Here is a 21,474-nt window from a genome sequence, read left to right on the forward strand (position 1 = left end):
TTCATCATTTTACAGACCTCTATCAGGTCAGTCCTCTGTCTTGTCTTTTCCAGAGAACGGACCCAGCTGGTTCAGTCTTTCCTGATAGCTGGCACATTGCCAGAGGGCTTACCTCTCCTGCTACATGACATCACCTGGGCTCCTCATGGTAGTAGGGCCTTGCTACATACTCCTGCCTGGACTTAACCCTGTTATATAAAAAGGGCCGCCAATTTAAAACTGAGATGAGGAGGAATTTCTTCTCTCAGAGGGTTGTAAATCTGTGGAATTCGCTGCCTCAGAGAGCTGTGGAGGCTGGGTCATTGAATATATTTAAGACAGAGATAGACAGTTTCTTAACCGATAAGGGAATAAGGGGTTATGGGGAGCGGGCGGGGAAGTGGAGCTGAGTCCATGATCAGATCAGCCATGATCGTATTAAATGGCGGAGCAGGCTCGAGGGGCTGTATGGCCTACTCCTGCTCCTATTTCTCATGTTCCTATGTTCTTAAATGCCACCTACGCTGAGGAAGACACTGAGAAATATAATTATGAAGGGATAAAAGGAAGAAACTGGGATTGTTCTCCTTAGACCAGTGAAGGTTAAGGGGGAGATTTAATCGAGGGGTTTTGATAGAGTAAATAAAGATAAACTGTTTCCAATGGCAGGAGGGTCAGTAACCAGAGGGACATAGATTTAAGGTCATTGGCAAAAGAGCCAGAGAGGGAGATGAGGAGAAATCTTTTTCCCCATTGAGCTGTGATCGGGATCGCGCTGCCTGAAAGGGCGGTGGGAGCAGATTCAATAGTGACTTTCAAACGGGGAATTGGATAAATACTTGAAGGGGAAAAATGTTCAGGGCTGTGGGGAAAGAGCAGAGGGAGTGGGATTGATTGGATCGCTCTGTCACAGAGTCGTCACAGGAACGATGGGCCGAATGGCCTCCTTCTGTGCTGTGTCGTTCTATGATTCTATGAGACAGTGAAAGGAAAGGAGCAGATAGAATCAAAAGGAAAGGGACATGCGGAATGCAGGAAAGGAATGCAGGTATGTGTGTGTGGCGAGTATATTTTACTGTCTTATCATGGGGTGTGAAATTCGGTCACACCTCTGTTGATGTGTTAACCCGGGCGGGGCGGTAAATTTTGCGTCGGGAAATGGTTTGCGACTCCAGACGCAAAATTTGCCAGCTGGGCCCTGAGTGTGGGGCGGGGCGCTAAGTGAGGCGTTCCACACCTCTCTCAGGGCGCTAGGCCGGCTGAGCAAGGGACAATCCCTGAGCTAAACATCCGGCCTCGGAGCGCCCTGAGTGAGGCTTCCGTGAAAAAAGAAATTCTAAAAGAAACCACCAAAAACATTGATGTTTTATATCTCGATCTCCGACCTGACTCCATATACCCGCCTTTGGCCCATATCCCTTAATGCCTTTGATTAACAAAAAGCTATCAATCTCGGATTTAAAATTAACAATTGACCCAGCATCAATTGCCGTTTGCGGAAGAGAGTTCCAAACTTCTCCCACCCTCTGTGTGTAGAAATGTTTCCTAACTTCACTCCTGAAAGGTCTGACTCTGATGTTTAGAGTCTGCCCCTTAGTCCCAGACTCCCCAACCAGCGGGAATAGTCTCTCTAAATCGACCCTCTGTGTTCCCCTTAATATCCTGAAAACTTCGATCAGATCACCCCTTAACCTTCTAAATCCCAGGGAATACAACCCCAATTTGTGTAATCTCCCCTCGTAACTTAACCCTTGAAGTCCGGGTACCATTGTGGTAAACGTACGCTACACTCCCTCCAAGGCCAATATACCCTCCCTAAGGTGTGGGCCCAGAACTGCTCACAGTGCTCCAGGTGTGGTCTAATCAGGGCTTTGTACAGCTGCAGCATAACCTCTCCCCCAGATATAAAGGCCAGCACTCCATTCGCCTTTTTGAAGGAAGGAAATTGCATTCTTGTCTGGCTGTGATTAACACTTGCGTTCCAGTTAAACATTATTAGTGACTTCTGAGGAACAATATTAGCAATGTCCTGCATGTATTTTAATTTTGACTTGAATTTTTCCCAGGTATTAGGAGTCAATACAACATCGTCTTCAGCAAGCATTTATGTATTGGAGAAGAGTTTAATCCTTTCAGTACTGTCCGAGGAGTACCACCTGATTTCACTCAACCTACGGAGGGAACTTGCAGCCAAAATTGTATCAAAGTAAGCACAACATTTGCATTTTTTGGACAAAGGGAATTTAGATAAAAGACGTGCATTTCTATAGTGCCTTTCATGACCTCAGGATGGCCCAAAGCGATTTACAGCCGAATGAAAACTTTTTGAAGATCGTCATTGCTGTAACGTGGGAAACGCGGCAGCCAATTTGCGTACAGCAAGCTCCCACAGACAGCAATGTGATAATAGCCACCTGTTTTAATGATTTTGATTGAGGGATAAGTATCAGCCAGGACACCGGGGATAACTCCCCTGCTCTTCTTCATAACACTGTGGACCTTTTACGTCCGCCCAAGAGGGAAGACGGGGCCTCAGTTTAATGTCTCATCTGAAAGACGGCCCCTCTGACAGTGCGGCGCTCCCTCAGCACTGCCCCTCCGACAGTGCGGCACTCCCTCAGTACTGCCCCTCCGACAGTGCGGCACTCCCTCAGCACTGCCCCTCCAACAGTGCGGCACTCCCTCAGTACTGCCCCTCCGACAGTGCGGCACTCCCTCAGCACTGCCCCTCCGACAGTGCGGCACTCCCTCAGCACTGCCCCTCCGACAGTGCGGCACTCCCTCAGTACTGCCCCTCCGACAGTGCGGCACTCCCTCAGTACTGCCCCTCCGACAGTACGGCACTCCCTCAGTACTGCCCCTCCGACAGTGCGGCACTCCCTCAGTAATGCCCCTCTGACAGTGCAGTACTCCCTCAGTACTGCCCCTCCGACAGTGCGGCGCTCCCTCAGTACTGCACTGGGAGTGTCAGTCTAGATTTTTGTGCTCAAGTCTCTCAAGTGGGGTTTGAACCCACAACCTCCTGATTCAGAGGTGAAAGTGCTGCCCACTGACACATGATAGAAACAATTGATGTAAAAGAAGAAAGACTTGCATTTCTATAGCGCCTTTCACAGCCTCAGGACATCCCAAAGCGCTTTACAGCCAATTAAGTACTTTTTAGAACATAAGAACATAAGAAATAGGAGCAGGAGTCGGCCATTCGGCCCCTCGAGCCTGCTCCACCATTTAATAAGATCATGGCTGATCCGATCATGGACTCAGCTCCACTTCCCTGTCCACTCCCCAGAACCCCTTATTTTGAAGTGTAGTCACTATTATAGTGTGGGAAATGAAGTTGAATAGGTGCCAGAATTCATATATGTACTTTATAAAATGACAGTAAAGCTGTGGAACTTGGTAGAGGTAACATTATTGACCATAACATGGCTATCACTTGCAGTAAAGAAACACAAATGTCATTTCTAAGTCATCTTTATACATTGAAATAAGGAAAAAGAATGAAAGTGCATATGTGGAACGGTAGCATATTGGTTATGTTACCACACTAGTCCTGGACAAATGATCCGGAGAATTGAACTTAAATTCAGCTAATTAAATAAATTTGGAATAAAAAGCTAGTGTCAGTAATGGTGACCATGAAACTACCGGATTGTCGTAAAAACCCATCTGGTTCATTAATGCCCTTCAGGGAAGGAAATCTGCCGCCCTTACCCGGTCTGGCCTATATGTGACTCCAGACCCACAGCAATGTGGCTGACTCTTAAACTGCCCTGTGCCACGCAGTGTGTTCAAGAAGGCAGCTCATCACCTTCTTGAGGGCGATTAGGGATGGGCATTAAATGCTGGCCTTGCCGGCGATGCCCACGTCCCCTGAATGAATAAAACACGGATCTTGCAGCATGGCAGTAGTGTGCACCGCAGTGCCATTCATGTCGCACGAGAGCCTGCCCACAGTAAAACTATTCCTTTCACCTTTTAGGCAGAAGTTGGAGTTTCTGTCGACAAAGGCCGGGCCTAATGAAGTTCAAGGGAAACAAATTAGCAGTGTCATTAAGTCTGTGAATCCCAAATACGTGTCCATGTCTCTCATCTCTGGAACATTCAAAGCAAGATGCAAAGGGTCTCCTTCAGTAAGTTGTCAAACTTTATTCTTGTGTCCTTTTGCCGAGAGTAGGGAACGGACTTTGTGTTGATCAAGGCGAGGTGAGGAATATCTTTCCATCTTTTTTCAACCTGTGTCAAAACATAATGGGGGTGAAATTCAGCCGTGCCTCTGTTGGGGCGGTAACCCAGGCGGAGCGGTAATTTTAGTGCCTTGAAAACATTTGCAACTCCCGCCTAGAAATTCGTCAGAATGGGTCGAAGAGCTGATAGGGGCAATAAATCAGACGTTGCACACCAGAACTGGGAGGGGGCGATAACGAAAGTTTGGTCGGTACATTTGGTGGGCCCATTGCGCTGGCGTGGAACTCTGATTCAGACCCCGGGAAAAGCCGAGTCTTAAAGGCATGGCATAGTAACACACCCATTAAAGTTTTCGAAATCACTTGTTTCCCCCCCGCGCTGTTAGGTCTGTCTGCTGCTGCACACTGGGAGGCTCACGCACCGTGCTGTGTGTAAACGTTGCACTGACTGTGACCTCCCAGGGAAGCGCTTCCTCATCCCTTTAAATAGTCGCCAGTTACCGACTCTGCAAGCCTGGACTGACTGTTTTCCCAGACATTGTTCTTGGCGGGCGCTCAATGAGACGCGGCACCGAATTTACCGACCGGGTCGCGAGCACCGGGCGTGGAACCAGGACTGACGTCAGGATCGCAGCGATCGTCAGCAGTCGGGCGCTACGGGTTTGTGCCCCCGGTGAGCCGCTAATCAATTTTCGGTCGGGGCGCTAATCGCTGCACTCCCGGTCGGTAACCTGTAACGCTCCCATTAACGCTCCCTCTGGCCGCTAACTGAGATGTTTAGGCAACCAAGAATCTAGCCCCAGCACTTCCAGTCTTGCAATACCATGGGTAAAATAGCCCTGCCCCAACTACTGTGCCGTAAGAGGGTTAATCTTGCTTCTTTTTCTGTCGGCAGCTTGTCAAGTATTGGCAGAGTGTACGGACAGAGCTGGAGCCCGAGAATCTCGCGAAAGCATCTGCCACCCGGACCTTCTTAATGCTGGTTCAAGCTTTGCGACAAGCCAAGAAGGAAGAGATCCTGCAAATCCTGAGAAATGAGAGTGACAGCACGCTGTGAGTCACGCGCCTGTTGGCTCCTGCTTTGTGCTCACTCAGCTCCCTGCTCTTACATGGTTTAAGAATGCGAGGGCTGATGGGTTAGTGCCCCTGACACAGGGCGTAGCACGCAGGGAGCGCCGATCATAAATATTTGGCGCAACAGATTAAGATGACTGCTTCGCAGCCCGCCTAGATTTCTGTCCACTATTCCTCCGAGGCCTTATCCACTCCTTATCTCTGTAATCATCTCCAGTCCTACATCCCTCCGAGATCTCTGCGCTCCTCCAATTTTGGAGTAGGGGGTGGTGGGTCTGTTAGCTTGCCTTCCCTGACCAGAACGGTTGTGAGTCACTCCCATTCCCTGGTTCTCGAGCCTGGATTTATTAATCAGGGTATGATAAAGTGCAGCAGATAACTGTTTTGTGCAAAGAAGGTTTGGGTTTTATTCAAGAAAGCAAATAACACAAATACACTCCAATAAAACTGTAAAATCTTACAAAACGGTTCTAAACAATGGGGAATACTTTATCACAGGTAATAAACACAAAAGAAATATCTCCCACCTTCCACTTACTCTCTAACTAGGTCAAACTCTCGGGTTCCAGGGATTTATGCTCACCAATACTTCCTTTGACAGCTAGGGCTATTTCGCGGTTTCGGGGTTCTTTGGTTATAGCCGGTTTGCCTTGCCGTACCCCGGACGTGGTGGAAGACCTCTGCTGCGTATTGAAGCCAGTTGGGGTGAGTCCGCTGATGCAGTTAGGCACGTTTTGGATTTATCTCTGGTGAGTACCCAATTTCCTTTGTCAGCAATAGGGTTTTAAGTTCTTTAGGTAATTTTTACCCGATGGATAGTCTAGGCCTACCAAGTCAGTTGGTATTGATGTTCCACTGATTGGTTTTTGACGTTCTTTTCTCCGATGTCACGATGTTTCTTCCTGTGATTTCTCACCGTGTGCTCTCAATCTTGATCTTGTTGTTCCCAAGTGCTTGGCCAGAAAAGTTTTCCTGTGATGGTCAGAACAGTTCTTCCTGTGATGGTCAGAATAGAGTAGTTCTCTTGGTACGATAGGCCCTCAGTTATACTCTGAGAGACTGCTTAATCTTCGCATCAAATCTAACGTTTCTTTTGTTTGAGCTTTGTTACCCATTAATTTTAAGTGGTCTTCTTTGTATAAGCTTTGGCGGGCTAGCTAACTGAAACTTGATTAAATGTTATAACCTGCCATTGATAGACTTTGGGATTGCGATACTCCTTATTTATGAGCTGATGAACGCTTGTCCGTTGTGATAGCACTGCTTTGGCTTCGGGAAGTCTGGGCTGAGCCAGATATTTCTATGCCTGTTGAAAAAGGTGTTGGAATATGTATGTGATATTTGGGTCTTGTGGGTGAGGTGGATAATGTTTCTTCCGTGGTCGATTGTTTAAATGCTAATGTGTTCTGGGAGCCTGACTATGGATAAACAGCTCCCCCAGACAAACTGATTAGCTACAATATCCAAATTCTAACGGTAAAGGTTGATCCCCCTGTTTCTGCAGCTTTTCCCCACAGGCCCGAACATGCCTTTTAAAATCCCAAACTTGGTTAAAACTCATAGATTTCTTCCATTTGCATTTTAGGAGCCCAGACTTTCTGTTTAATAGGCCCAAATCGAATTTCCTTTTCAGTGAGACAAACACTGGGGGGTTTCCACGAATTTTGGAATCTTACACTGGCCTCTTGCGCATCTCCCGATTTTCATTGCCCACCATCGGTGGCCGTGCCTTCAGTTGCCTGGGCCCCAAGCTCTGGAATTCGCTCCCGAAACCTCTCCGTCTCTCTACCTCTCGCTCTCTTCCTTTAAAATGCTCCTTAAAACCTCCCTCTTTGACCAAGCCTTTGCTCACCTGTCCTAATATCTCCTTACGTAGCTCGGTGACAGATTTTGTCCCTGTGAGGCGCCCTGGGACATTTTACTACGTTAAAGGTGCTATATAAATACAAGTTGTTGTTTCAAAGTCAATGGAAAGGATAATTTGACAGGGGAACTTCGACAGGTTAGGTGAGTGGGCAAATGCATGGCAGATGCAGTATAATGTGGATAAATGGGAGGTTATCCACTTTGGTGACAAAAACAGGGAGGCAGAATATTATCTGAATGGTGACAGATTAGTAAAAGGGGAGTTGCAACGAGACCTGGGTGTCATGGTACATCAGACATTGAAGGTAGGCATGCAGGTACAACAGGTGGTGAAGAAAGCAAATGGTATGCTGGCCTTCATAGCGAGGGGATTTGAGTATAGGAGTAGGGAGGTCTTACTGCAGTTGTACAGGGCCTTGGTGAGACCACATCTTGAGCATTGTGTGCAGTTTTGGTCTCCTAATCTGAGGAAGGACATTCTTTCTATTGAGGGAGTGCAGCGAAGGTTCACCACTGATTCCTGGGATGGCAGGACTGACATTTGAAGAAAGACTGGATCAACGAGGCTTATACTCACTGGAATTTAGAGGAATGAGAGGGGATCTCATAGAAACTTATAAAATTCTGACGGGACTGGACAGGTTAGATGCAGGTAGAATGTTCCCGATGTTGGGGAAGTCTAGAGCCAGGGGTCACAGTCTAAAGATAAGGGGTAAGCCATATAGGACCGAGATGAGGAGAAACTTTTTCATCTAGAGAATTGTGAACCTATGGAATTCTCTGCCACAGAAAGTTGTTGAGGCCAGTTCATTGGACATATTCAAAAGGGAGTTAGATGTGGCCCTTACGGCTAAAGGGATCAGGGGGTATGGAGAGAAGGCAGGGGTGGGGTACTGAGGTTGCATGATCAGCCATGATTGCAGGCTTGAAGGGCCGAATGGCCTACTCCTGCACCTATTTTCTATGTTTCTATGTGTGTGATGAACAGCCCATCTGCTACCGCCTGTCTCGAGCCCCGCCAAAGTCGAATTTTAATGCCTGTCCAGCCAAAAGCTATCACTTATTATGGTTTATCCTGAACCCTTCTTCATCTAGCAAAGCAGCATTACTCTGTCTTTGCTGCGTGATTAGATATTTCTGAACGTTGATTTGAACGGCGCTGAATAGATAGCACAAGTGGTGGACGATGAACGAGATCTCATTGACTGTGGACACTGACACAGTGTAAAGTTGCTATTGACGTTCTGGCCCAGATCTATAAGAAAGTAAGACTTGGATTTATATAGCGCCTTTCATGACCACCGGATGTCTCAAAGCACTTTACAGCCAATGAAGTACTTTTGGCGTGTCATGTAGGAAACCCGGCAGTCAATTTGCGCACAGCAAGCTCCCACAAACAGCAATGTGATAATGACCAGATAATATATCTTTTGTTTCGTTATGTTGATTGAGGGATAAATATTGGCCCCAGGGCACCAGGGAATAACTCCCCTGCTCTTCTTCAAAATAGTGCCGTGGGATCTTTTATGTCGACCTGAGAGAGCAGACAGGGCCTCGGTTTAACGTCTGATCAATTGCACTCACCCAGTTGCTTCTCTGTCTTTCTCTCCCAGACCGCAATTGGTTGATGCTGTGACATCTGCTCAGACTGCTGCATCTTTGGCAGCCATGCTGGAGTTCCTCGATTTCAGAAACGAAAGCAGCTTCATCTTACAGGAGAGGTTCGTGTATGCTTGCGGATTGGCCTCTCACCCCACTGAGGAACTACTGAGAGCTTTAATGGTTAGTATTTGCCGTGTCGGACCGCCCTATCGCCAGACTGTCGATTATATCGGCTTGAATTTTATAAAAAAAACATTTCCTTTTGAAGTATTCCTCCTTCCTGTCCCGTCGGTGTGCATTGTCCAAATGGCCATTCTGCATCTGGACAATAAGGGCCACAAAAGGTGGAAATTTGGTTGGAGGCTAATCAGGGCGCTAACGGCGGTAAATCTTGCGCCGGGAAATGGTTTGCATCGGCTGCCGCAAAATCCACCAGCTGGGCCCTGAGTGTGGGGCGGAGCGCTAAGGAAGGCGTTACACACCTCTCTTATGGCGCTCGGCCAGGTGAGCAAGGGACAATCCCCGAGCTAAACAGCCGGCCTCGGAGCGCTCCGAGAGAGGCTGGGGGCGGGGGAAATCGGGGAAAGACCACCAAAAACATTCCCAATAAATACCTCACGTGACCACAACATAAATCGCAAACACAAACAGCCACACTTACCTGAGGTGGGCATTATTTACCTCACTGTGGCTGCTGCAGCTCGGGCCACCCGCTTTCACAGGCGGTCCCACCAGGGGGCGCTCTACAGAGTGCTATGGATTGGGCGCGATCCAAATATCGAGCCGTTGTTACAACCAGGGGCATTGCACACCAGCTCGCCACTTCCCGGTGGTACTGCTCCGCGCCTCCGCCCAAACCGGCCCCGAATGTCCCGGCGGGGTGCTGGGAGCTGGCCGCCCGCCCGGAAGTGCTTGCCGCCGCCATTGCCGCCCCTCCCGGGCGCTAACAGGGGCGGCAGGAAGACTATAGATCCAGCCCCATGCGTGCTGTAGATTGCTGCATGCCTGTTTTAATCCAGCTACTGTTGTACGAGAACTACTCGTATCGCTAACATTAATCTTGTCACTTATTTCTCACAGGGTAAGCTTAATGAAAAAATCGGGAGCGAGGATATCCGAGAGACTGTTGTTATTATCGTCGGGGCACTCATCAGAAAATTGTGCCAGAAGGGACAGTGTGAACAGCTGGTGGGTACATTTACAGCCGGTCTATCTGTGCGGCTGTGATTTACAGAGAATTATATCGAGTTTATAGCACAGGAACAGGCCATTCGGTCCAACGGGTCCGTGCTGGTGTTTATGCTCCACATAAGCCTCCTCCCATCCCTCTTCATCGCACCCATATCAACATATCATAAGTGTTATATATGCAGACTATCGATATACTCTCTGTGTAGCCACTGTATAGTTGCATAAGATGGAGACTTGTTACCTGATGTACAATCAATAAGGTTTACACTGTGTATATACTATGCTGGCACCACTAGAGGGTGCAACTGGTGGAGACCGTGGTTTCCTGCCCCTGTGACAGAGGCTGTCCACCAGAGGGCACTGTGGTGGGAGACCTGAGGGTCACCTGCATAGGTGTGCAGGGCCCAGTATAAAAGGCTGCCCACCATGCTTGTGCCTCAGTCTGGGGTTACGAATAAAGGACCAAGGTCACTACAGTCTGAGTACAACCCATTGCCTCGTGGAGTCATTCATAAGTGCATTACAGACATAACAATAAGAACATAAGAATTAGGAGCAGGAGTCAGCCATTCGGCCCCTCGAGCCTGCTCCACCATTCAAGAAGATCAAGGCTGATCTTCCACCTCAACTCCACTTTCCCGACCGATCCCCATATCCTTTGATTCCCTTAATATCCAAAAATCTAGCGATCTCTGTTGTGAATATACTCAAAGACTGAGCCTCCACAGCCCTCTGGGGTAGAGAATTCCAAAGATTTACCACCCTCTGAGTGAAGGTTTCTCCTCATATCAGTCCTAAATGGCCGACCCTTTATATCCTATTCCTTTCTCCCTCATGTGTTTATCTAGCTGCCCCTTAAATACATCTATGCTATTCGCCGCAACTTTTTTTTATTTGTTCACGGGATGTGGGTATCGCTGGCAAGGCCGGCATTTATTGCCCGTCCCTAAGTGCCCTCGAGAAGGTGGTGGTGAGCCGCCTTCTTGAACCGCTGCAGTCCGTGTGGTGAAGGTAGCGAGTTCCACATTCTCACCACCCTCTGGGTAAGTAAGTTCCTCCTGAATTCCCCATTGGATTTATTTGGTGACTATCTTATATTGAGGGCCTCCTAGTTGTCAGCCTAGATTTTGTGCTCAAGTTCCTAGAGTGGGGCTCGAACACACAACCTTCTGACTCAGAGGGCAGCACTCTCGGCACTGGGGACACAGTCTCCGAATATGTACCCTGGTATGTGCCAGAGTGCTGGAGAGGGAAGTCACGATTAAACCCTGGTGCCGTGTTGGTGCGCTGCCCACTGTGGTGGTTTTAAATAATGCATGTCTCATGTTTTAATTGGGCTGCTTGACTGCCAATTACAGCGCTCTGTCTGATGATTAAGCTGTCACTCAATGCTAGACCCCGCCCACTATATCAACAACAGCAACAACTTGTTTTTATATAGTGTCTTTAATGTAGAAGGAGCAGCGTGGCGGCCTAGCCCAGCAGGCTGAGCGGCCCCCGGCCTGGGAGCACCATTGGAGCAGGCCGGGGAGCGGAAGGAGCAGTGTGGCAGTGTACCGCTCCAGGGAGCAGCACGTGCTGGAGCAGGAAAGCAATGGCAGCGAAGAGGGACGTCACCAGGTCGCTGATTGGAGTGCGGGCATATACAGCAGGAGCGGCGAGGTCTGGGCGAAGAAGCAGCGAGAGTTTGTAGAGGGATGTGATCGGGGCCCAGGAGAGACGAGGGCCCAGGGGGCAGCACGGGCCCAGCCCACACTGCGATATGTGTGAGCGCACTGGGTCCGTGCAACAGAGCTGGTCTCCAGTCGTCCTGGTTAACCCTCGCCACTGGACCAAGACCTCACTCTGTCAAGCCCGTGTGGTGGCTGGTGTGCAACGGTCACCCCACGTTAAAAAAATCCACCCACGGGTATCTTCCACCCTTCAGGATGTAGATCGGGATCTGGAATATTAGGTCCTTCATTGAAATACCTGTGAACTTTTTGATGTGGAAGCAAGTCATCCTCGATTCGAGGGACTGCCTGTGATGATTAATGTAGTGAAACATTCCAACTTCACAGGAGTATTATGCGATAAAAATTTGACATAGAGTTGCATAAGTAGAAATTAGCATATGTGACCAAAAGCTTGGTCAAAGAGGTAGGTTTTAAGGAGTGTTTTGAAGGAGGAAAGAAAGGTAGAGAGGCGAAGAGGTTTAGGGAGGGAGTTCCAGAGCTTGAGGCCCAGACAGTTGAAGGCACGGCCACCGATGGTTGAGCAATTACAATCAGAGATGCTCAAGAGGGCAGAATTTGAGGAGTGCAGACATCTCTGAGGGGTGGGGGGGGGGGGAGGTTGTGGGGCTAGAGGAGATTACAGAGATAGGGAGGGGGCGAGGCCCATGGAGGGATTTGCAAACAAGGGTGAGAATTTTGAAATCGCGGCATAGCTTAACCGGGAGCCAACGTAGGTCAGTGAGCACAGGAGGTGATGGGTAAGCGGGACTTGGTGCGAGTTAGGACGCGGGGCAGCGAGCACAGGGGGTGATGGGTGAAGGGGACTCGGTGCAAGTTAGGACACAGACCAGTGAGCACAGGAGGTGATGGGTGAGTGGGACTCGGTGCGAGTTAGGACACGGGGCAGCGAGCACAGGGGGTGATGATGGGTGAGTGGGACTCGGTGCAAGTTAGGACACAGGGCAGTGAGCACGGGGGTGATGGGTGAGTGGGACTCGGTACGAGTTAGGACACGGGGCAACGAGCACAGGGGGTGATGGGTGAGCGGGACTTGGTGCAAGTTAGGACACAGAGCAGCCAAGTTTTGGATCACTCAATGTTAGACCCCAGCCACTGTATTAACAAAAACAACAACTTTAATTTATATAGCGTCTTTAACGTAGTAAAACGTCCCAAGGTGCTTCACAGGAGCGATTGATTATCAAACAAAATTCAACACTGAGCCACATAAGGCGATATTAGGACAGGTGACCTTGGTCAGAGAGGTAGGATTTAAAGAGAATCTTAAAGGAGGTGGGCTGCCAAAGGTGGGGTGATGATACGAAAAGTTTTGGTAGATTGCATATTCTGTTGCAAATTTCTAAAACCCAAATTTCCATTTCAGACGGTGATCGAAGCGAAAGACATGCTTCTGAAAGGTGCGGAACAGTCGAAAAAGGAATCTGAGATTCAGATGTACATCCTTTCTCTGAAGAATGCTCTTCTCCCCGATGCTATTCCTGTTTTACTGAAACATGCAGAGTCTGGCTCTGGCCCCATCAGCAACATCGCTATCTCCACCATCCAGAAATACGACCGGGCGTACATCACAGAGGAGGTGAGATCCCACGTCAGTGTCAGAGAATCCCAGAGTCTTACAGCACAGAAGGAGGCCATCCAATGTAATCCCATACCCTGGCCTCACTGAGTGCGGACACTACTTTAGGGGAGGCTGGATAAGCAAATGAGGGAGCAGGGAATAGAGGGTTATGTTACTACAACGACAACAACTTGTATTAACATAGCGCCTTTAACGTAGTGAAACGCCCCAGGGCGCTTCACAGGAGCGCTATAAGACAAAAATTTGACACCGAGCCACATAAGAAGAAATTAGGGCAGATGACCAAAAGCTTGGTCAAAGAGGTCAGTTTTAAGGAGCGTCTTCAAGGAGGTGAGAGAGAGTGGTAGAGAGGCGGAGAGAGATACTGATAGATTTAGATGAGGAAAGACGGGAGGAGGCTCGAGTGGAGCATAAAGGCCAGCATGGACTAGTTGGGCCGAATGACCTGTTTCTGTTCCATATATCCCATGTTAAAAAAAACACACTTTTTCCCCATAACCCTGTAAATTAGTCCTCTTCCAGTACATGTCCAATTGGTTTTTAACAGTTCCTGTGGAATCTGATTCTACCACCCCTTCAGATGGTGCATTCCAGACTTTAACCAGACCTTCTTGTGTGAAGACATCTCTCCTCATTTCCCCTCTGGTCTTGTTGGCAATTATTTTAAATTCGTGACCCCTGGTTACCAACCCACTTGCCGGAGGAAACAGTTGCTCCTTACTTGCTCTATCAAAGCTCCTCATAATTTTGAACATCTCGATTAGGTCTCCTTTAATCTTCTCTGCTCCAAGGAGAACAACCCCAACTTCTCCAATCTCTCCGCATAACTGAAGCCCCTCATCCCTGGAACCGTTCTGATTACTGCTGCAGGGCTAACTCTATTGAGGAATGCTCTGCAAATCTTCTGTTGTTGGTCTTTGCTGTAATGACAACCTGCCCTTACGAAAGCTACTCATTGTAACTGTTGCAAAAGAACAGGGGAATGTATGTTACTTGGCTCAGTGCCATTTCAGATGTAAAATTACCCCAGATTTGCAGAACACTCTTGTTACTGGAATTGACTCTCTGCTATTGACATGAGCCCTGTGGCAATCCCCCAGCCTTCAGATAGCGGAGGTTTTTTCATTCATTCTTGGGACATGGGAGTCACTAACAAAGCCAGCATTTATTGTCCATCCCTAGTTGCCCTTGAGAAGGTGGTGCTGCAGTCACTGTTGTATTGTGGGAAACGCAGCAGCCAATCTACGCACAGTAAGGTCGCTCAAACAGCAATGAGATAACGACCAGATGATCTGTTTTTAGGTGTTGGCTCAGGGATAAATATTGATCAGGGAGAACTCCCCTGCTCTCTTTCGAAATAATGGCCGTGGGATCTTTTAGATCCACCTGAGAAGGCAGACGTTGGGTTAACTTCTCATCCGAAAGACGGAGCCTCCCACAGTGTGGCGCTCCCTCAGTACTGCCCCTCCAACAGTGCAGTGCTCCCTCAGTACTGCCCCTCCGACAGTGCAGTGCTTCCTCAGTACTGCCCCTTCGACAGAGCAGTGCTTCCTCAGTACTGCCCCTCCAACAGTGCAGTGCTCCCTCAGTACTGCCCCTCCGACAGTGCAGTGCTCCCTCAGTACTGCCCCTCCAACAGTGCAGTGCTCCCTCAGTACTGCCCCTCCAACAGTGCAGTGCTCCCTCAGTACTGCCCCTCCGACAGTGCAGTGCTTCCTCAGTACTGCCCCTTCGACAGAGCAGTGCTTCCTCAGTACTGCCCCTCCAACAGAGCATCACTCCCTCAGTACTGCCCCTCCGACAGTGCGGCGCTCCCTTAGTACTGCCTCTCCGACAGTGCAGTGCTTCCTCAGTACTGCCCCTCCGACAGTGCAGCACTCCCTCAGTACTGCCCCTCCGACAGTGTGGCGCTCCTTCAGTACTGCCCCTCCGACAGAGCAGCGCTCCCTCAGTACTGCCCCTCCGACAGTGTGGCGCTCCCTCAGTACTGCCCCTCCGACAGTGTGGCGCTCCCTCAGTAGTGCCTCTCCGACCGAGGGTCTAGTGAGAAGGAGGAACTAAAGGATATCCTTATTAGGTGGGAAATTGTGTTAGGGAAATTTATGGGATTGAAGGCCAATAAATCCCCGGGGTCTGATAGTCTGCATCCCAGAGTACTTAAGGAAGTGACCCTAGAAATAGTGGCTGCATTGGTGATCATTTTCCAACAGTCTATCGACTCTGGATCAGTTCCTATGGATTGGAGGGTAGCTGAAGTAACATCACTTTTTAAAAAAGAAGGGAGAGAGAAAACGGGTAATTATAGACCTGTTAGCCTGACATCAGTAGTGGGGAAAATGTTGGAATCAATTATTAAAGATGAAATAGCAGCGCATTTGGAAAGCAGTGATAGGATCGGTCCAAGTCAGCTTGGATTTATGAAAGGGAAATCATGCTTGACAAATCTTCTGGAATTTTTTGAGGATGTAACTAGTAGAGTGGACAAGGGAGAACCAGTGGATGTGGTGTATTTGGACTTTCAAAAGGCTTTTGACAAGGTCCCACACAAAAGATTGGTGTGCAAAATCAAAGCAAATGGTATTGGGGGTAATATACAGACGTGGATAGAGAACTGGTTGGGAGACAGGAAGCAGGGAGTCGGGATAAACGGGTTCTTTTCAGAATGGCAGGCAGTGACTAGTGGAGTGACGCAGGGCTCAGTGCTGGGACCCTAGCTCTTTACAATATACATCAATGATTTAGATGAAGGAATTGAGTGTAATATCTCCAAGTTTGCAGATGACACTAAACTGGGTGGCGGTGTGAGCTGTGAGGAGGACGCTAAGAGGCTGCAGGGTGACTTGGACAGGTTAGGTGAGTGGGCAAATGCATGGCAGATGCAGTATAATGTGGATAAATATGAGGTTATCCACTTTGGGGGCAAAAACGCGAAGGCAGAATATTATCTGAATGGCGGCAGATTAGGAAAAGGCGAGGTGCAACGAGACCTGGGTGTCATGGTACATCAGTCATTGAAAGTTGGCATACAGGTACAGCAGGCGGTGAAGAAGGCAAATGGTATGTTGGCCTTCATAGCTAGGGGATTTGAGTATAGGAGCAGGGAGGTCTTACTGAGTTGTATAGGGCCTTGGTGAGGCCTCACCTGGAATATTGTGTTCAGTTTTGGTCTCCTAATCTGAGAAAGGACGTTCTTGCTATTGAGGGAGTGCAGCGAAGGTTCACCAGACTGAGTCCCAGGATGGCTGGACTGACATATGAGGAGGGACTGGATCAACTGGGCCTTTATACATTGGAGTTTAGAAGGATGAGAGGGGATCTCATAGAAACATATAAGATTCTGATGGGATGGGACAGGTTAGATGCGGGTAGAATGTTCCCGATGTTGGGGAAGTCCAGAACCAGGGGACACAGTCTTAGAATAAGGGGTAGGCCATTTAGGACTGAGATGAGGAGAAACCTCTTCACTCAGAGAGTTGTTAACCTGTGGAATTCCCTGCCGCAGAGAGTTGTTGATGCCAGTTCATTGGATATATTCAAGTGGGAGTTAGATATGGCCCTTACGGCTAAGGGTATCAAGGGGTATGGAGAGAAAGTGGGAAAAGGTACATAAGGAATGATCAGCCACGATCTTATCGAATGGTGGTGCAGGCTCGAAGGGCCGAATGGCCTACTCCTGCACCTATTTTCTATATTTCTATGACAGTGTGGCGCTCCCTCAGTACCGCCCCTTCGACAGTGCGGCATTCCCTCAGTATTGCCCCTCCGACAGTGCAGCAGTCCCTCAGTACTGCCCCTCCGATAGTGCGGCGCTCCCTCAGTACTGCCCCTCCGACAGTGCGGCCCTCCCTCAGTACCGCCCCTTTGACAGTGCGGCACTCCCTCAGTACTGCCCCTCCAACAGTGCGGCGCTCCCTCAGCACTGCCCCTCCGACAGTGCGGCACTCCCTCAGTCCTGCCCCTCCGACAGTGCAGCAGTCCCTCAGTACTGTGCCTCCGACAGTGCGGCGCTCCCTCAGTACTGCCCCTCCGACAGTGCGGCACTCCCTCAGTACTGCCCCTCCGACAGTGCCCCACTCCCTCAGTACTGCCCCTCCGACAGTGTGGCACTCCCTCAGCACTGCCCCTCCGACAGTGCGGTACTCCCTCAGTACTGCCCCTCCGACAGTGCAGCGCTCCCTCAGCACTGCCCCTCCGACAGTGCGGCGCTTCCTCAGTGCATGGAGCTCATTGTCACCGATTTCCGTCTGACCAGGTGAAGAAGGCCATGAACAGGATCTACCACCAGAACCACCAGATCCACGAGAAGACCGTGCGGGCTTCTGCAGCGGACGTCATTTTTAACAACGACCCCTCGTACATGGAGGTCAAAAACATTCTGCTCTCCATTGGTGAGCTACCTGCTGAAATGAGCAAATACTTACTCTCTAAGATTCAGGACATCCTGCGATTTAAACTTCCAGGCAGGTAAATGGGATCTTTTGTTTAACCTGTAAGTTGTGTTTTTACATAATGCAGATTTAAGACCATAAAGAAAAAAAAAAATACCTGCATTTATATAGCGCCTTTGACGACCATCGGATCTCTCAAAGCACTTTCCAGCCAATGAAGTTCTTTTGGAGTGTAGTCACTGTTGTAATGTGGGAAACAGGGCAGCCACTTTGCGCACAGCAAGCTCCCACAAACAGTAATGTGATAATGACCCGATAATCTGTTTTTGTTGCATTGATTGAGGGTTAATTATTAGCCCCAGGACACCAGGGATAACTCCCCTGCTCTTCTTCGAAATAATGCCATGGGATCTTTTACGTCCACCTGAGAGAGCAGACAGAGACCTCGGTTTAACGTCTCATCTGAAAGACAGCACCTCCGACAGTGCAGCGCTCCCTCAGCACTGTATTACATTGGGAAAAAATCCAGCGGGGTTGATGAGTAGAAATGTTTTGACGCAGCGAGTTGTTGTGATCGGGAACGCGCTGCCTGAAAGGGCGGTGGGAGCAGATTCAATAGTAACTTTCAAACCGGGAATTGGATAAATACTTGAAAAGGAAAAATTGGCCGGGCTACGGGGAACGAGCAGGGGGAGTGGGACTGATTGGATTGCTCTGTCACAGTGCCTGCACAGGCTCGATGGGCCGAACGGCCTGCTACTATGCTGTATGGTTCTATTTCGCCCCCGTGAAGCACCTTGGGACTTTTTCCTACGTTAAAGGCGCTATATAAACGCAAAAGCTGTCTCTCTCCCCTCCCCTCAGGCCCCCAAAAACTTTCCTTTGTTGAGCCTCAGCACAGTCTGTGGCCTGGCATTAAGGGACGGAAATTCCCTCTAACACCGTTAGCACCGGTGCCAGGCGGCCAACGGGCGTCAAAGGCCTGCCGTCGGCGGTAAGCGGCGTCCATGGCTCGGGGGAAATTCGGTTGGCTCTTTGGCGGAGGCGCCAAGAGGTAACGGCGCGCTGTCTAATGCCACCCGCGTGGTGACGTCATCCTGCCGGTAGTTTGGCGCCACTCCCACGATATTCGGTTTGTGCGGAGACGTAACGGCCGGGTGTCTGTGCTGCCTGGGAAATAGTGAAGGGAATATCGCGGTGCTCGGGCGTATTCGCCCAGAGATCAAGCTAAGTTTATTTCTTTTGTTATTTTACCTTCTTTTCATCAGCTGTAACGGCGGGGAAGTTTGTGTGTGGGTTGGAGAAGTTTGAGTTCTTTTTTTCTTCCCGTTTCCCAGCGAGTGTGAGCTCCCGCCTGAGGATGAGTGGGCAACGCCACTTTTTAGCGCTGCTCTCTCACCTTTGGGCGTAAAAACGAATTTGGCAGCTGGAGTCTGCACCTGACACCCAGCGGTAAAATCAGCACTCGGGCGGTGACACCGCCTCAAACATGGCGGGACCCAATTCCGATTCCCTAAAGTTGCGGGCACATCACCGAGGTACTTCTGTCCCCCTTAAATCCCACCTGCTCGCCTTCTGGTGCCACAGTGCATGTCCCGTCTCACCCCCCCCCCCCTTTCCACAGTCTTGGCCAGCTCAGCCTCGGTGGTGGAGTTGACGTCAGGAGCCCGCCCTGCAATGTTAGCGTCCTCGACCAGGCCAACATCCCCAGCATCAAAGCGCTGACCACACTCGACCAGCTCCGCTGGGCGGGCCACATTGTTCGCACGCCGGACACGAGACTCCCAAAGCAAGCGCTCTACTCGGAACCTCTACACGGCAAATGAGCCAAAGGTGGGCAGAGGAAACTTTTTAAGGACACCCTCAAAGCCTCCTTGATAAAGTGCAACATCCCCACTGACAACTGGGAGTCCCTGGCCAAAGACCGCCCAAAGTGAAGGAAGAGTATCCGGGAGGGCGCTGAGCACCTCGAGTCTCGGCGCCAAGAGCATGCAGAAACCAAGCGCAGGCAGCGGAAGGAGCGTGCGGCAAACCAGACTCCCCACCCACCCCTTTCCCTCAACGACTATCTGTCCCACCTGTGACAGGGACTGTGGCTCTCGTATTGGACTGTTCAGCCACCTAAGGACTCATTTTAAGAGTGGAAGCAAGTCTTCCTCGATTCCGAGGGACTGTCTATGATGCTGATGCCCCACAAAGTAACTGAAGCCCAAGGGAGGGAATTGGCGGGGGTCATGTTGGGGGTCAAGGCAGCGAGCGGAATATCCGCCCTGACTCTCTGCCAGCACGCCCAGACCGATGATCTCCCCACTGAGGAACGTACTGTTAAACACTAAGAGGGATTCATTAAAGTCTTTCGCGGTTTACATTTATTTTTGGTGACCTCTGTAGACCTGTCGACTGGTCGCGGTGCAAAGACTACATGTTCCTAACCACAGCTACTTCGTCTTTTGTAGTGAAATGGTGCGGAGAGTTCTGAAGGACACAGTTGCCCACAACTATGACTGTTTCTCCAAGATTGGCTCCTCGTCAGCCTACTCAGGATACCTGAAACGTATGTCAACAACAACAACTTGCATTTATATAGCACCTTTAACGTAGTAAAACATCCCAAGACGCTTCACAGGAGCGATTATCAAACAACATTTGACACTGAGCCACGTAAAGGAGATATTCGGGTAGCAAAGTTTGGAGAAAGAGGTCGGTTTTGAGGAGCGTCTTAAAGGAAGAGAGAGAGGTGGAGAGGTTTAGGGAGGGAGTTCCAGAGCTTGGGGCCCAGGCAGCTGAAGGCACGGCCACCAATGGTGGAGCGATTATAATCAGGGATGCTCAAGAGGCCAGAATTGGAGGAGCGCAGACATCTCGGGGTGGGGGGGGTGGGGCTGGAGGAGGTTACAGAGATCGGGAGGGGCGAGGGCCATGGAAGGATTTGAACACCAGGGTGAGAATTTTAAGCTTGAGGCGTTGCCGGACTGGGAGCCAATGTAGGTCAGCGAGCACAGGGGGTGATGGGAGAACGGGATTCGGGGCAGCAGATTTAATCAGCAATGTCATCCATTTGCATGGCAAAATGAGGCACTGGGAATCGGGAATGTGTGGTGCCGTGGGACACGTACAACTCTGGGGACCCCGCCAGGCTCAGGAGATCAAAGTTTGCTCTGTCTGCTGGCTGTAAGAATTAAGTTTAGGGCATGGATCGAAGTGTGCAGAACAAATGGCCAATATTTTTTAAATAACTGGAAATCTCACTCTAAGAGGACACGATGATGGCTTGTGGAGAAAATAGGAAAATCCTTACTCAAAGGAGAAAGAACTTGTATTTCTATAGCGCCTTTCACAGCCAGTGAGGTACTTTTTGAAGTGTTGTCACTGTTGCAATGTGGGAAATGTGGCATCCAGTTTGCACACAGCAAGCTCCCACAAACAGCAATGTGATAATGACCAGATCATCTGTTTTTGTTATATTGATTGATTGGCCCCAGGACACCAGGGAGAACTTCCCTGCTCTTCTTCAAAATAGTGCCATGGGATCTTTTACACCCATATGAGAGGGCAGAGGCAACCTTGGTTTAACGTCTCATCCAAAAAATGGCAGCTCCGACAGTGCGGCACTCCCTCAGCACTGCACTGGGAGTGTCAGCCTGGATTTATGTGCTCAAGTGTCTATACTGGGACTTGAACCAACAACCTTCAGTGGGGAGTGTGCTCCCCACTGAGTGAGTCTGTTCTAACGTCAACTAGTGAAATAGAGAGCACTGTGCGGACAGGGTCAAACTGTCTCGTTGGGACAGAGTTGAGAGGGTTTGGTTTGCACCTGCCCGTGCTGTCCCTAATCTCAAATAAGAACATAAGAAATAGGAGCAGGAGTCGGC

General features: G+C 49.6%; 1 protein-coding gene across 2 annotated transcripts in view; it reads left to right on the forward strand.

Annotated features, from left to right (window-relative positions):
• The window catches only part of mttp (microsomal triglyceride transfer protein), an 87,389-nt gene that overhangs the window by 33,869 nt on the left and 32,046 nt on the right, over positions 1-21,474 (forward strand). For both annotated transcript variants that reach the window (XM_070866180.1, XM_070866189.1), the window contains 8 exons: positions 2,046-2,185; positions 3,962-4,112; positions 5,062-5,219; positions 8,720-8,888; positions 9,789-9,896; positions 12,999-13,211; positions 17,467-17,678; positions 20,059-20,156. In XM_070866180.1, the coding sequence (XP_070722281.1) occupies positions 2,046-2,185; positions 3,962-4,112; positions 5,062-5,219; positions 8,720-8,888; positions 9,789-9,896; positions 12,999-13,211; positions 17,467-17,678; positions 20,059-20,156 (1,249 nt within the window). The remainder of the gene's footprint in view (positions 1-2,045; positions 2,186-3,961; positions 4,113-5,061; positions 5,220-8,719; positions 8,889-9,788; positions 9,897-12,998; positions 13,212-17,466; positions 17,679-20,058; positions 20,157-21,474) is intronic.

Source organism: Pristiophorus japonicus, chromosome 2 (assembly GCF_044704955.1).
Source record: "Pristiophorus japonicus isolate sPriJap1 chromosome 2, sPriJap1.hap1, whole genome shotgun sequence".
Taxonomy (NCBI): domain Eukaryota; kingdom Metazoa; phylum Chordata; class Chondrichthyes; family Pristiophoridae; genus Pristiophorus; species Pristiophorus japonicus.